Below are 15576 nucleotides of genomic sequence, written 5' to 3' on the forward strand. Positions count from 1 at the left end.
GACATAATTAAGTGTTAGGGGCCCTGTTGCTAGGGTTAGGGTTAGAGAGAGAGAGAGAGAGGGGGGGCTGTCAGATCCATGTACAACGTCACATCTCGATGTGAGAGGAAGAGAGAACAGCACAAGCGTGATTATGTGGCTCGCCAAAACACTCTCCAAAAGGACGAGAGGCGCAGAGAAGCGGTCTGCACCCTGAGCGGGATTAGAGGATTATTGTTTGCCTTCTTTTTAAACAACAACTGAGCTAATAAGGTTTTAATGTGCCCTTAAAATCTGATTTTATGAATGATGGCTGAGCCTCTGGAATCATTCATCCAAACTTTTTATTAGGCCAAGAGTGGATTTATAAAAGCAGTATCTGTCGTTTTTACCGGAATACCATCGCCCACGTTTTGGAGTGTTTTTACGCACAGCCCTCTCGTGTTTGGATAAGCCAGCACATCGTCACTGCAAACTTTCCGAAGAGTGTTGGAACTTTTTCCGTGCGCTGTCACACATTTGGAGTCATCCAGCCTGCGAGATTTCTCAAGCGGATCATCTGTCTCACGTCTAGCTCGTGGCTGTAAACAGCAGCGCGGGGTTGCGCAAAGCTTCCGCAGACTGCCTCCTAAACGCGGGGTCGGCATCGTGCATGCTCTTTCTCCGTCTGTTTTGAATTGTTTCTCGACTCTGGACGACAGTACCATCCGCCATCTGACATGCTGCCCCTGTCCCCGCTCTTGCTCCTCGTTTTCCCCGCTGCGCTCTTCGTGGCCGCGCACGGCGCAGGGGACCTCCAGGGTTTCACCTTACCCGGCGGGAGCGCAAGCTTCGACCCAACAGGTATAATAAGCACAAAAATCAAATAGGAAAACTCAGTTCTCAACCTGGTGACAAAGTATTTAAAATCTGCCCTGTTATCGCCAATAATGCGCAAATTATCACAGGCCTGCCGTTCGCACATTGGCACTGCGAAAATGATACACTGGCACTGTGCTAGTTTTTCGTGATTTGTGAAATCCCCCCCCCCCCCATTTTTTCCATTTCCAAACCATTCAAAACATATCAACCATTCATAGTTTCTGAAAGTGTTGTTTATCCATTTGACTTGACAGGATTACCTTGTTTTTAAGGTCATTTTTGTATGACAGTGAAAGCTAGAGTGAGTCATCATCTGCATACCAGAACACCTAATTGGTAGAAATGTGGTTTTTGAGTCTTTGCCAAAAAGACATTTAGGGAACATGAATCTTTTCTTTCTAATTACATTGAAAATAAACTTATCCCACTCTAAATCTCGTAGTTGCTTTTATTAATACAAGTGTAACCTCGAGTTGAAATGGCTGCTTTGTGCTCAACAGTTGCAGCTCACCTGTGGAAATAATTAAATGTGGAGGTCCCACAGGGACACACACACTTTTCAGACGGCCTTTGTATGCACCATTGATATTCAATAGCCTACCCAGCTTAGAGGTTTCCTCACTGTTGAGAAATGCAAGTTTCATCAACAACCAGGGGATCAATGTCTTTGCCTTGTACTGGTCTGGCTGTGGGAATGAGATCATGGGTCATAGATTTTACTCTCAAAGATCTAAATTTCAGCAGATTGTTAGGAATTTTAACAATGTATGACCATGCTAAATAACTGTAGCTTGAAAAGAGTCACTCACATCTTTCAGGAAACCATCATTTTGATAGTGGGATTTAACTATAACCTGTGACCCCTGGGCCCTTCATCTCCCCGGAGCTCCAAAACACAGTGTCACAGAGACAAAAATGGACTCATGACGGAAACCTGTGTGTCATCTTCTCCTGTATTAGTGTTCCCATATTATACCAAAGCCTGGAACATACTGTACAATTTAAAGTCTAATTGCAACAGGCTGTTCCAGTTGTAACAAACATGTTTTATTTTTGTAATAGTCGATATGTGTTGCCAGTTCCTAGTTAGTCAAAACTGTAACTCTAACAGTTTGCTTTAGTATCCATGGCACTTATACAAACAGTGACTAGCCAAAAAATGTCAGTCTAGGTTCAGTGGTTAATTAAATCTTAAATCAAACAATGTGAGCAGTACATGGAAGCCCTGGTGCTCTGCAGACTGACATTTGGGTTTTGTTATGATGCTAATCTGTAAATACTACACTGATTATGCAGGTACTTCTGAGTACAGTATATGAAAATAATTGCATTTTTAAAATTATTATTAGATAATTAATTTCAAATTATTTTTTTATTTTAATGAGTAACTAAAACCCAAATCTTTGGCTGAAGTGCCACTATCCTGGAAAATGAAAAAATGCCTCTAGAACATGAACAAACAGTATAAAGATGAGCAGGACTGGGTGATAAGAAACGCCCAGTTGCGTCTATCATCATTTTCTCTCTTTTATGTGGATTTTTCACGTTATTGACTGATTATCCTGCGATAGCAATGTGCGTTCCTAAGCTTTGACAAGAGTGTGTGGATGAAGCATTAATGCTAAGTTTATCAATTTTCCTCATGTCAGGGCTGACTAGTTAGCTAGCTATCTTGCTATTTCCACCATGATTTCATGCTACAGTCACAGAACATAAAAAGCATCACATGAACTGCTGGGTCCATGTTCCTGTAACCTGTAGCCAGACTTAACTGTTTTTAACTTACCGTTCTTAATGGCCATTGCCTTTTTAAATTAGCTTTCCTAATTGCTAGCGCTAATCACTAGCATGCTGACTGTTTGTAATGATTATTGTTTGGTTGCTGTAAAGAGTCTGTTATATTGACAAAAAACAATATAAATTGTTATAAACATTTGTGAATTTGAGTCTACATGCAAGGCTGGGATATGTATATGCTACCAATTAGAATTAGCGGTTCAGGCTAATTGAAAGTCCGCTGAGTCGGGAGACGTTGGTTTTATAGGACGGGTGGGGAGGGGTGGTCATTGGTTTCAAAAGCTGACTCCATATACGTCACCTTGCTCCAGATCAGCTAATAGCCAGGTTTCAACCAGTGGAGGGTACACAATATGTAGAATTTGAATACTTTGCACTAAAATGTCAAGATTAGAACCTGAATCCATCAACAACATTAATACCCATATAAATTGGTTTAGCTGAAACAAGTTGTTTGGGGGTTGGGATACTCTTTGAGTTTTATTGACAGAGCCAGTCAGGAAACACATTCGGGACATTAACATTAATGTGTCTTTTTATATTGCATGGGTTTTAACCACAAGGCTAACAGGACACCCTGCATGACTCATTTTGATAAACACACAATTAATAATTGCTGGCCAAAACTTTGTTTGTATTCTAAAAGCAACCATGGCCATTGACTTTTTTTTTCAGTGAAATGTTGACATTTCAGTTAGGCAAAAAATGAGACTTTTTTGATGTACATAGATGGATGAATAAGTTAATGTGCACACTCCCTCTCTGTTGCTCCTACAAATGTGAATGTGCATTCCGTGTATAACTAAAATAATCACTGTGACTCAGTACTGAGAGAATTCCTTGCATCTGCTCCAAAAGGAGCAGTGAAGATAGAAAAGTGTGTGTAAGTATCTATAGATTAGATGCATTAAACAGCTGAGCTTCATCAAAGGATGAAGGATGGATAAGTTGTGTGAAATAATAATTGATGTCATTGCCTCCCCACGTAGACCCCTGCATGGTGGTGTATCCACCATGCATCAGCGAGGCGGATCGCTACAGCCTGGAGGCCCTGCGGAGCATCCACCAGATGATGGACAATGACCAAGACGGAGGGATTGAGGTGGAGGAGAGTTTGGAGGTACAGAACTCGCTCTTCATGAGATGTTTACCCTGTTTTCTTAGCTGTGTGTAAATCCTTGTGCGTGCATGAGACAGACGTGGTAATAAAGTTCAACAACAGGTGTTCAGGCTGGTGGAAGAGTCAAGGATAGCAACGGTATAACCTTTGCTTTTGGCTCGGTGACAAAATAGGTTTGCTCTAATAGAATACTGCAACACTGGTGACCTTCATAGCCATACTTGACAGCATAACACGTCTTAATATTTTCTGACTCCAGCTTCCATAAGTCTTCAGCCAGTTTCCGAAAGTTGCCACAAACAAACTTGTAAAGATACACTGCTCGCCTCAGTGGTGAACTGCATTCTGCAAAATAATGTCAAACTTCAGTTATTTGCTTGTAAACTGTATGAAATGATTTGAAAAAATACAAGTTAATAGTACAATGAATACCTAAATATGACAAAATTATGTTGCAAAGCAAAGCAAGGTTTATATACCTCTTTATATACCTCAAGGTTTATATATCTCTTTTTTTTTTGCAAACCTATAATATATTTACAAAGGACATTTTGTTAATGAGCCAAAAACAAAACCCATTTTTCATTCAGTCAAGAAAACAAGTGATCAGTCGTTCATCATACGGCTCGGTACGCGTGTGTAAAGGCATATAAAACCTGCATGTAAAACCTTGTTTATGCACATTGTTGCCTTTGTGATTTTTTGATTTGTGTTGAATTCAATATTTCCGAGTTAATGATATCCAGAGTGAATAAGTATTTTGCCCAATGACTGTATGAGTCTCTGGTTGTATGTGACATTGGTAGTAAATCCAGAATTCTATGCCTTCTAGAATGCAGTTCAGGGATACAGTATCCAGGGGCTCGGGTTGCGGTTGCCATAGAGACTTAAGGAGGGAGGGTTGGGATCGGGGGGGGGGGGGAATCTGGGCTCATCAGAATACCCCCAAGATTCCCTCCAGCCCTCACATTTAGCCTCTGTTTACAGCCAAGGACACATTCCAAGACAGCACCAACACACACACACACACACACACACGTTTGCAATACACACTCATGCTTCTGCTTGCATTCTAAATGAATACAAATTAAAAACACCCACTCTTTATTCATGGATTGAAATCCAAGTACACAACACACCGCCACATTCATCCAATTTATTTTTGACGAAGAGGTTTTATGCTCAGCTAATGTTACGTGCTTCGTGACCCCTAACCTTACTCTTTAAAGTTTTCACTTGTTCCCTGTGTCCCTCTCTTGTCATTCTGCAGTTCATCATGGAGGACATGAAGCAGCAGCAGACCAACAAACACAGCCACCTGCACAGAGAAGACCAACACATCACAATTGAGGAGCTCTGGAGGGGCTGGAAGTTGTCGGAAGGTGTGTGTGTGTGTGTGTGTGTGTATGACAAAGAGAGAAAATGTGTGTGTGTGTGTGTGTTCCAAAGTTACAAGCTCTATTTCGTCTCACTTTGTCTCCTTTCCTCGTCTCACTTCTCAGTCCATAATTGGACTCAGGATGACGTGCTTCGCTGGCTGAAGGATTTTGTTGAGTTGCCCCAGTACGAAAGGAACTTTAAGGACTTTAAGGTCAATGGAAACACACTCCCCAGGTGAGGATATCTCTTGTTTGCTGTTGTCCGAGCGAGTCGTTGTAAAAGTCAGTTGCCGCAAGGAGGCGTATCAATGCGCCAAACTTTGACACCTGTGTGCAGGATTGCAGCCAATGAGCCATCCTTCCTGAGTGGCCATCTGAGGGTTCAGGACCAGAGAGACAAACAGAAGCTCAACATCAAAGCTCTGGACGTTGTCCTGTTTGGACCGCCTACACGTAAGGACAAGTCCTCGCCCTTTTCCCTCACCTGATGCCTTCCAGACCTAAAAACCCTCCCAGTTTCCACAGAGAACTACTGTCATAGACCGATTGTCCCATGTCATCATCTAGGATGCATTTATGATCCATCCACCATTAATAATCATGACCTTCCATTGCACCACAGGACCCCCTCATAACTACATGAAGGACCTGCTGCTCATTGTATCGGTGGTGATGGGAGTTGGAGGCTGCTGGTTTGCCACGGCCCAGAGCAAATCCAGTAAATTCCACATAGCCAGGATGATGAAAGATTTGGAAAGTCTTCAGAGGGCTGAGCAGAGCCTCATAGATCTGCAGGAACAGTAAGTATTCGGCTATCAGTGTCTCTCACCTACTGTACGTTGATGAATTGACTTTGTTTGGTTCGATTGCCTAAAAAACGTTGACTTGCTCAGACTTGCAGAGGCGCAGAAGGAAAATCGCAACGTCGCAGAGGAGAAACAGAATCTGGAGGAGATGATGAGGGATGAGATCATGGGGGCGCAGGAGGAGGCTTACCGCCTGCACGAGCTGAGGCAGGGAGCCGTCGGCGAGCTCAGCCGCCTCCGATACGCAGAGGAGGAGCTGGTGCAGGTAGACACGAATGCTGCGCTATAGACGCTTGTCATCCTTGCTTTAGTTTGGAAAGTTCAAAGGATTTAAAGGACAGAAAAGAAGCTTTTCCAGCAGTTTTCAACAATTTGCCGACATATTGATCTATAACATTTGACCGATGCCATCTCCTTCAGGTCCGCGGGGCACTGAAGCAGGCGGAGAAGGACATGCAGGCTAGCTCGACTGCCTCCGAGGCCCTCCAGCTGTGGTTGCAGCTGACGCATGAGGTGGAGGTCCAGTACTACAATGTCAAGAGGCACAGAGCAGAACTACAGCTTGCCATCGCCAAGGAAGAGGTAATGCATGGAAAAGGGGGGGCACACATGAAAACACACAGGTGATATTTAAAGGGACTGCACTGGATACGTAAGCAAGTAATTATAAAACATGTAAAGGGCACTTACATTTTTATTATTTCTCCCATTACTACATCAACTGACCTGCACCCGTATTTCCTTGCAGGCAGAGAGGATTAAGAAGAAGAGGAGTTCTCTGTTCGGGACTCTCCATGTCGCACACAGTTCCTCTCTAGACCAAGTTGACCAGAAGATCCTGGAGGCAAAGTGAGTTAGAAATGACCTGTGCAGGTTTCGTCTGCGTCCGTCACAGTAATGCAACATATGGTCTTTGTACATCCCAAAGGAATGCCTTGTTTGAAGTAACAGCCTGCCTGCGGGAGCGCCTCCATCGCTGGCAGAAAATCGAGCACCTCTGTGGTTTCACCATCATTAGGAATCCCGGCCTGTCGAACCTCACTGCTCAGCTCTACTCGGACTCGATCGGCCTGGGGTTTCCCAGAGTGGCCCAGCCATCTTGGTCTTCTCACAGCTCCGTCCCTGGATCTATGGAGGATTTGTTAGAAGGGTCTGCTTCTCCAATTATATCTCAGATGCCAGGTAAGTAACAGCAATGGTGGCTTTTAGATTCGTTATTTGGATCCCCATCAGTGTCCACATAGTGTTCGGATCCGGTGACTACAGAGGCCATGGCATGTGATTCACATAACTTTCATACACATCAAACCATTCAGTGACCCCTCGTGCTCTGTATGGAAACGTCTGTAATTACTTTTCTTTGTCAATGGTACAAATACATCTTTAAAAAACTGTGAAACAGTGTGAACTTACTGTCCTGTGGCCATCGAGCTAACAATGTTGCTAACTGAAACTGATGCTGCCTTTAAATGGAACTCGTGACCTCGTTGATATGAAGTTGTGTACACGATAGGCCTGGCGTTCAAGTGGTTAAGTCGTGAGACCACCAATACTAGGCAACGGCAACATGGACGGTACAGTCGTCTAGAAGCCACCGAAATTTAGTATGCTAGCGAGTGGGTAACGTAATTCAAGAAATGTAAAGTCATAATGACAAGAGGGAAAAGGCTGGTGGGAATATCAACATCTTCCACAGAAGTATAAAATCACAATGAAAAACTGACTAAAATTACAATATATTTACTTATTATCCAAAGAAAAAAGAACTTCAATGGCCTCCGCCATTTCTGAAAACATCAGCCAACACGTCACGACTCATGAAATTTTCACTTACGCAATTGTGAATACCACAAGATTGGGGGCCGTTTCTATGGACTCGACTAATGAACAGAGTAAACAGGACCCCATTTGAAGGCAACGTTAGCTAGGTGGCTAATTGAGTTTCTACGCCTATAGAATCATATAGTTTGCAAAGATGTGTGGACAAATTGTGCTGTGCCAGATTCTAATGTTGCAAACTAGGGGTATATATTCATCTCTTTACCACTGTCTTATATTATGAATTGTCTTATCTTCTTCTGCTGATTGGTTCATCTTTGATCATCCTCGAGTTCAACCACTGAAGCGCTCTCCTCAAACACGTGGATCCACCATATGTCGGTTACATCGTCCCGGCACGATCACTCAGCCAGCGGCCGCCATTATCGCCCCAGACCCAGACCTTCTTATCCCCACCCGAGCACCATACCCTTGTGAGGAGGAGGGGCTCTTCCCGAAAACTCTAAAGAAACAGTATGTCTCTCTGCCCATCAGTTTTAGAGGCCAATTTGTTTTTCCACTTTGCTTATGCTAAAACATGGTCTATCAGTGACAGTCTTTGTTCATTCCTTGATTCATTTTTTCTTTTCTTCCATGTCATTTCCTTCCCCTATTCTTCCTTTCATTTCTCTCACTAATAGAGATTCCCAAGAGATGTTTTCAGACACAGAATATATGACTTCATCTCCTCTCAGCAAAATGTTCCCTACTCCTACTGTTGACACGTCCTCTCAAAAGCTCGACCATGATGAAACTGAACTGCTTTCGGACAGCTCCATTACAAAGCATTTGAATAAAGAAGTAGAAGCTGTTGTTGAATCTCCAGTTCGCAAAACTTCGGCAGGAGAACTTGAAGCTTGTCTAGACACAAGCTGCAGAAAGATGGCAAAAGACAGAGTGTTGGACACTTCTTTGGAAACCCCTTTTTTTAAGATCTCAAAAGAAGAATCTTTGATCGAGGCTACATCAAGGAAGATATCCAGAGACAGGAGGGAAGCTCCCATGGATGCTGCAGTTCGAAAGGTGCTTTCCAATGAGTTGGATGCGGAATTCTCCGGCAGGAAAGTAGAGAGAGATACAATGGGAGATTTGAGGGACACTGCTTCAAGGAACGTATACAGAGAAAGAAGTGATTTACCTCTAGACATGAGAAAAATCATTTGGAATGAATTAGAAGCAACAACAGATGCGGCACCTAGGAAGAGTTCAAGAGATATGATGGTGGCTTCAATGGACAGCGCCTCAAGAAAGATAATACGAGATGATGTTGAACATCCTTTTCACTCAGTGCCCAGAAGGATTACAAGAGATTCAATAGGAACGTCCTTCGACTCTGGTGCTAGAAAGTTTTCATGGAATAATGAAGACTGTCAGCTTGATTCCTCTGTGAGGGCGTTAGCAATGGACGAAATGGTTGAGGCCACTAGAACACCACCAAGAAAGATATCCATAGATGAGCAGGAGTATTTTACAGATACTGCTTCCACAAATTTGCAGCCCAGAGAGAGATTTGAAGCACTTATGGATATCTCGTCATCCACAGAGAAGCAAGAGTTCGGTTTAGGACCGTCAACAAGTGGAAGGATACTGAGAGATGAACTTGAGATGTCTGCTGGTTCTCTCAAAAGGAGAATACCAAGAATGCCAAGAGTCGAAATTGACACTTCCATAGACACTCCCACAGGAAAAATCTCCTGGGAAATAGTTGATGTTCCAATGGAAATACCTAAACAATCAATACTCAGGGAGGAGTTGGGAGCGTTTGTATCAAGTTCATATCAAGGTGGAATAGGACAACCAGACCTTACGGTAACCTCCCAGGTACCATGGAATTCGTCATCAGACCTTTTGCCTGGCCCGCTGAGTCAGCTTGTGTATGATGGAATCCTTGAGAAGTCCTGCCACTCCGGAGCTAGGAAACCATCCAGCCTCTCTGCCTCAACACCAAACCTGCCCCAGAGCAGGCTGCTAGCAGAGGTGGAGCCACCATTGCCACCCTCCAAGATTTCTTTCCCATCTCCTGCATCGCCCCTCGAGACTGGAGATGAGAAGAATAAACATAAGGAAAAGAGCAAGAAATCTTTGAAGCTCAAAAATCCTTTCAAAAAGAAAACTGAGTCCACTCCAGAGAAGCCTCAAAGTGGTCTACAAAAACTCTGACGACTAGCTTAGAATGTTTCCCCTTTTTTTATTGAACTTGAAAATGAGAGTTTCAGAACCTCATTGAAGATATCTGGCATGGAAAGCTGAAGTTGATTTATTTTTGATTATTAAGTCTTATGTCGACATATAGTTGATACCATATATCATATTAGCTGCAGTTTTTTGAGGCTTTGCCTATTGTTGAAGTATGAAATTGTGCTGCTTTTCTGTATAACAGAGGCAATGCTTGAACATTCAACATAAACGTCCAATGAAGACATTTGAAGACAACAGTTTTGATTATTTCACATGAGAGATTTCTGTGTTGCTTGTGTTTTTCTCTGTGTTCATCTCACTGGTTTGAAGTAAAAAAACGAGATGTAACATATCTCATGCACCAATCAGGATTTATAAACGTTTCAATCAGTGGCGTGCCGTGCATTTTATACCTGGGCCTTCACTACTGTCCTGCAGCTGAAATACCACCTTATAACCACATGATGGCACCACAGCTATTATTCGTTTTTAAGGCTGTAACTATGTACGTCTTCGTATTAAACCGTTCGGTACAAGGATTACAATATGTTTGAATAATGCTCGAGCATTTGTAAAGTACAGAAGCTTAAATTCAGGAAAACATAATGTTTTCAGCACTCATGTAGGACAGTGGTTCAACTGGTCTGGCTGTGGGATCCACCATCATTCCTTAATGACAAGCCGCGACCCACAGAGATCATTTTAGGATTTTACTTTCACAACTGGAACATTGAATGTACTGCTCTGCAATGTCTTTCCTCGTCTCAGTCCTCTGTGTCATGGTGTGTGGTACATCTCACTCAGGTCAGGAAACTTGTCAGAATGCCCATATTTGATTGGCTGAGCTGCATCACGTGATGTGATTCACTACCGGACTAAGCTTCTACTGTTAAGTTTCGTTTCACGATAGTCACGTGCTCGCCCACTGACCAATCACAGCACACCCTGCACCTCGCAGCAGAGCTGCACATGGACACTGAGCTGCACGTAATGCTGACGTCATTATAGGCCGGCTAGCAGGCGCTGACACGTCAAAGAATACGCCCAACATGTCAAACTAAAGATCTGATTGGTTGAACACTATGAACTGGGGCCTCTCTTCTTACCTAGAGACTCAGAGGTGAAATCTGATTGATAAAAGCTCTACTTAAAACAAGCTGCACTGGAAGCAGAGCAACTGAGGGAGACAGTAGCTGTGCAATGAGAAAATAAGATAATGGGAAAAATATTTTTAGAAATTATAATACATGTAGTGTATTTAAGAAAAAATATTAAATTATAAAATAGATATAACTTTGTGATTCTGTTTCGGCCAGCAGAGAAGGCCTTGCAGGCCCTGACGGCCCACCACTGGTTTTAATCAGGATCTGATGACAATTGTGGGATGTTTGATCGTCAAGTTATCGAAACCACACCCACACAGCAGATTAGTTGAGTTTTTTAGGTTTTGACTCTTAACTTTGAACTTTTTCTTAACTTCATAATTCATTGTTGCTTATTTAGTCTTGACTATTTATTGTTACTCAGGATTCATTTAGGATTTGTAACCAAGTTTTGAATGGCCTGAAATATGTTTGACACCTGAACAGGTCTGCACTAAGAAAATGTAGCCTCCAGCAAATAGTTCACTTTATAACAGAATAAAAAACAAAAAATCTTTTTAATGCTTTCATATCATATTTTGTATCAGATTGTCCAACAATGTTTGCATATTTATGGGAAAGCGTGTGTGAGTGTGGATCTGTTGAGGCCTTTTCTTCTCACCAGAAAAATCAAAAGTTGAAAAGCCAGCACTTTTTTAGGTTAACCTGCTAAAATGTTGCTGAAATAGACACAAAATAAAACATTTTAATCACATTGTTTCCTGATGCACATACTCATAATTTAAACTGATTTTTCTTAATTTTCTGAGCTTGGAAATGGGTCAACCTTAACATAGCCAATATTGACTCATTTAAAAAAGCATCTGTCCTGATCATGTGGATCGGCCTGGGATAAGCAAAGTTTTATTTAAATGTTTTGCATTGATTTGTCAAATGCTCATGAACAGCTGGCTTGTTGTTTTTGTCTAATTGTTGATTGGTTTTATGATTATTTTATTGTTTACAGGCATACAGTCAGTACCTTGAGTAGTTTATTGGAATTCAAATATTTCAGAAATTTATTTTGATTGATTTGAAAATTGCTAATTCGTATACTTTTTTCACGTCATTATTTTTTGTCTGTTTCAAGTGTAAGGAATAAATAAGTAAAATATTTACCCTTGTCTTAGAAAAAGACAAGCACTAAACTGTAATATGAATGTAAGATTTCAAAGGCTGTTGTTATGTGATGATTTAACAAGTGACGATAAAGAAATGAAATTAGGAAAATATTTTGCATGATTCTACAATAAAGAATCTAAACATTGTCAGCATGTCAATTCTTTCAAAGGAATGTAACAAGTTAAAATATAGCTTAAAAAGGAAGAAAGTCTCAATGGAGTATGAATTTTTCTTTCTTTAAAAAAAAATAGGGTATATATTTATATAAATATATATACACTCCAAAATCCAAAATGCTAAAGAAATACACACACTTACCATAGTTAGCCAAATGAATTCCAGAAATGATATAAATATATACAGTATATATATATATAGTCCAAAATGCAAAAAGACAACACTTAGCTAAATGACTTCTAACAGAGTGAATTTAAATATTATATAACACAATATAATGCAGTTTGAACTGTTGGGTGACATCTCGGGGCCAAACCTCTATTGAAGGCCTTTTTGGTTTGGGGTTTACTCACCATGACCACTAGAGGTCAGGAGAGTGGCCAGCATGTTTTTACAGTAAACGCACTGATGTGATTTTAGGATGAAGCTCATCCATTTGACCACTGCACTGTATTATTATACGTTCAAACAAATTATGATCTGTGTTCTCAACACCTGAGGTATGATTTTACCGATAAACAGTAAACACAGTGATGCCGAGCACCAACACCTTCATCGGGGTCACTGGTCTGCAGCTTCAGTGTGTCTGCATGTTGAGTTCTGCGGTCGCAGGAGGGGCTGTTTGTCACTCTGGGTTTCCTGTCGAGCTTGACTACAAGGACTACATATTATTTTATTCAGCAACCACAGTATGTAATGATATGTCACATGCACAAGTGAATGTAAATATAATATATACCCCGTATACTATATATTAAGGAGGGAGCCATTTACTGTCTTTGTTAATATTTTTTAATTAGCGCACAACTTGTAAACAAGAATTCAGCAAATGTAAAAGTATTTAATTCATGACATGCTCTACATATACAATAATACAACTAATTCTTAAACTTCATGTTGACTATCAAAAATAAGAGCGAGGTATAATGCTATAGCTTAACGTGCAACAAAGTCATAGTATAAGAAAAGTACATTTTAAACAAATTGTAAAAATGTATGTATGTTAGAAAAAAGAGACCGTTGCTGTCTGGTTGATTGTAAGCCTGACAACAGATTTGCCCAAAAGCCTGCGCCCCACTGGCTTGAGGCGTTTCTTAAACCACAAGACAACAAACAAGAGGAAATGGAAATGATTTCATTCTATTTGTTGCTGCTTGAGTACAGGAAACGTGCTTGTTCCGTCCATCCTCTGCCTATTGGTGTGTTTGTCCATCCTGAGCCCGGAACACAACTCGAGAGAAACACGCATCTTCATCCTGAGAGACAATTTGACATTTGTTGAATCTGTGACTGAGACACATTAAAACAACTGCAAAGACAAAGAGATGGCTGCTAAAAGTGTGAGATGCTGAGTAACACTTCATGTACTTAACATAGATTCAATAAATTCTCACTGTTCATTACCTGGTCCCGTCTCGGTTGTCCCTTGGTGTCAGTTTGAGATTCTTTGTCTGCAACAAAAATGAATACAGTCACATTAGAAAATGGCTACTGCCTCTTTGCTAATAAAGTGATATAGTGAAATCTTCTGTACATGTTTAAATAATTGATTTAACATAATTTTAATTGAAACCAAAGCAATGAAGACACCTGTTTTCAGACAGAAGTGATAAACCAAAATGAAGGAGATGACGGAGGAGAGAATAGTGACGGCTGGACTGAACACCATCCAGGACTCAACAAGCACAGGGTTTTCATTCCACCCACTGGGGTCAGAGCTGGAATCTGGAACAAATACATATGTGGATTACTTCTTAACTTCTTTTCCTGCATTCAGTACAACATTGAACAACATCTGCATCAGTGGTGACTGGTCAATAGGGGCAGTGGAAAATTACGAATACGCATGCTCAGAGAGTGTGCAATCATACGAGCTTGTTGACCATACCCGTTGCCGTGGCCCATGGGTGTATGAAGGGAGACCCCGTTGCCCCACTAAAGCGTCAAGTCATAATTCAGATTTAATTGGCTGATCTGTCTGGCGCGAACACTCGTTTGCGGAAACTTCCCGTAGCGAACACCAGCGCACCATGGAGAACATGAAGGAAGTGGATTCGCTAGGTACATACTTACTCAAGGACAGGCTTGAAACCATTAAACTACAGGAAAGAATGGAATTGAAACGCCTCAGTGCCCACCAGTCAGTGAATATTGTCATGCTCAAACTGCTTGTGAAATTCCAGGTATGTAGCTTATCTATTGAAATTGTTAGTGCCCCACCATTTTTTTTAACATATCAAAACGCCACTGATGATGTTTGAGCTCTAAAATGTTTAACATTCATCTTGTTCCCCGCTAATTGAACTTTTCCAGCTCAGACCCATCTTCCAATTTAATTAACCAAAATAGTCAGTGCTTGTTTAATTAATAATGTTTCATTGGTGATTGATTTTATGCCAGCAACAGGCGAGATCTTCAACATTTTGAATTCATATGTGAAGCTGTTTTCTGTTCTCTCAAATGCCCCCCCCCCCCCCCCAAACTGAGGATGCATTGAAAGATCATAGTGGAAAATATTGCACTTTAAAAACAGCTCATTCAAATCCATCTCTTTGGAATTGGAAAGAATCATGTATTCAATTTAGGATTAATGGCTGTATACCTCTGGGTTCAACTTAACATGTTAATCATAATATGGCCCTTTTGCTCATGCATTATGATACATTTTGACTTTTTGACTTGACATCATGATCACTCACAAAGTTTAATAGAATGGCAAAAGCACATTTTCGTACTATCTGGTGATCGGTGAAATTGTGACATTCACTGCGTACTAAAGATTAACATAAAAAGAGAAGTCAGACCAGCATACTTACTGAATAGGATCCTTGTTGAGATGTTGCCATATCTGTAAACAGTTTTGGAATTAAAGTATTCCGCATCCTCCACTGTTTTCTGTTCAGTTCCACAGTAGTAGAGGCCCTCATCAGAATCAGAGATGTTCATGATCAGCAGGTCATAGGATTCAGAAGAAAAGTTTCTCACAAAGTGGAAACGGGGAAGAATCTTCCAATAATCTTTAGTGTCAAGGACAAGAGAAGGCTGGTTCTCATGAGAGCAGTTCCTGTACCACACTATGTATAGTCCACTTGATAATTTACAGTCACAGTACAGAGTGATGTTGTCTCCCGGTCTGACTGTCGCCTCCAACACTGATCCAGAGATCCAATAATGACTGCAGGATGCAACTCCTGGAA

General features: G+C 41.2%; 1 protein-coding gene across 1 annotated transcript; it reads left to right on the top strand.

Annotated features, from left to right (window-relative positions):
- Window positions 1–22: 22 nt before the first annotated feature.
- On the top strand, window positions 23–10391 carry stim2a (tromal interaction molecule 2a). Its single transcript, XM_031871958.1, has 12 exons — window positions 23–822; window positions 3627–3757; window positions 5028–5139; window positions 5260–5371; window positions 5474–5589; window positions 5759–5936; window positions 6030–6207; window positions 6363–6524; window positions 6691–6791; window positions 6871–7124; window positions 8054–8234; window positions 8402–10391. Exons 1-12 carry the CDS (start codon window positions 699–701, stop codon window positions 9918–9920), a joined length of 3168 nt encoding a protein of 1055 aa, XP_031727818.1. The 5' UTR covers window positions 23–698; the 3' UTR covers window positions 9921–10391.
- The last annotated feature ends 5185 nt before the right edge of the window (window positions 10392–15576 follow it).

Source organism: Anarrhichthys ocellatus, unplaced genomic scaffold (assembly GCF_004355925.1).
Source record: "Anarrhichthys ocellatus isolate YVR2014 unplaced genomic scaffold, GSC_Weel_1.0 scaffold61, whole genome shotgun sequence".
Taxonomy (NCBI): Eukaryota; Metazoa; Chordata; class Actinopteri; order Perciformes; family Anarhichadidae; genus Anarrhichthys; species Anarrhichthys ocellatus.

Bases quoted from the DNA above. Each gene is read 5' to 3' on its own strand.
- stim2a (XM_031871958.1), top strand. From the start codon at position 699: ATGCTGCCCCTGTCCCCGCTCTTGCTCCTCGTTTTCCCCGCTGCGCTC. The intron at 5,372-5,473 runs GTGAGGATATCT...ACCTGTGTGCAG, and splicing joins AATGGAAACACACTCCCCAG to GATTGCAGCCAATGAGCCAT. The intron at 5,590-5,758 runs GTAAGGACAAGT...ATTGCACCACAG, and splicing joins CCTGTTTGGACCGCCTACAC to GACCCCCTCATAACTACATG.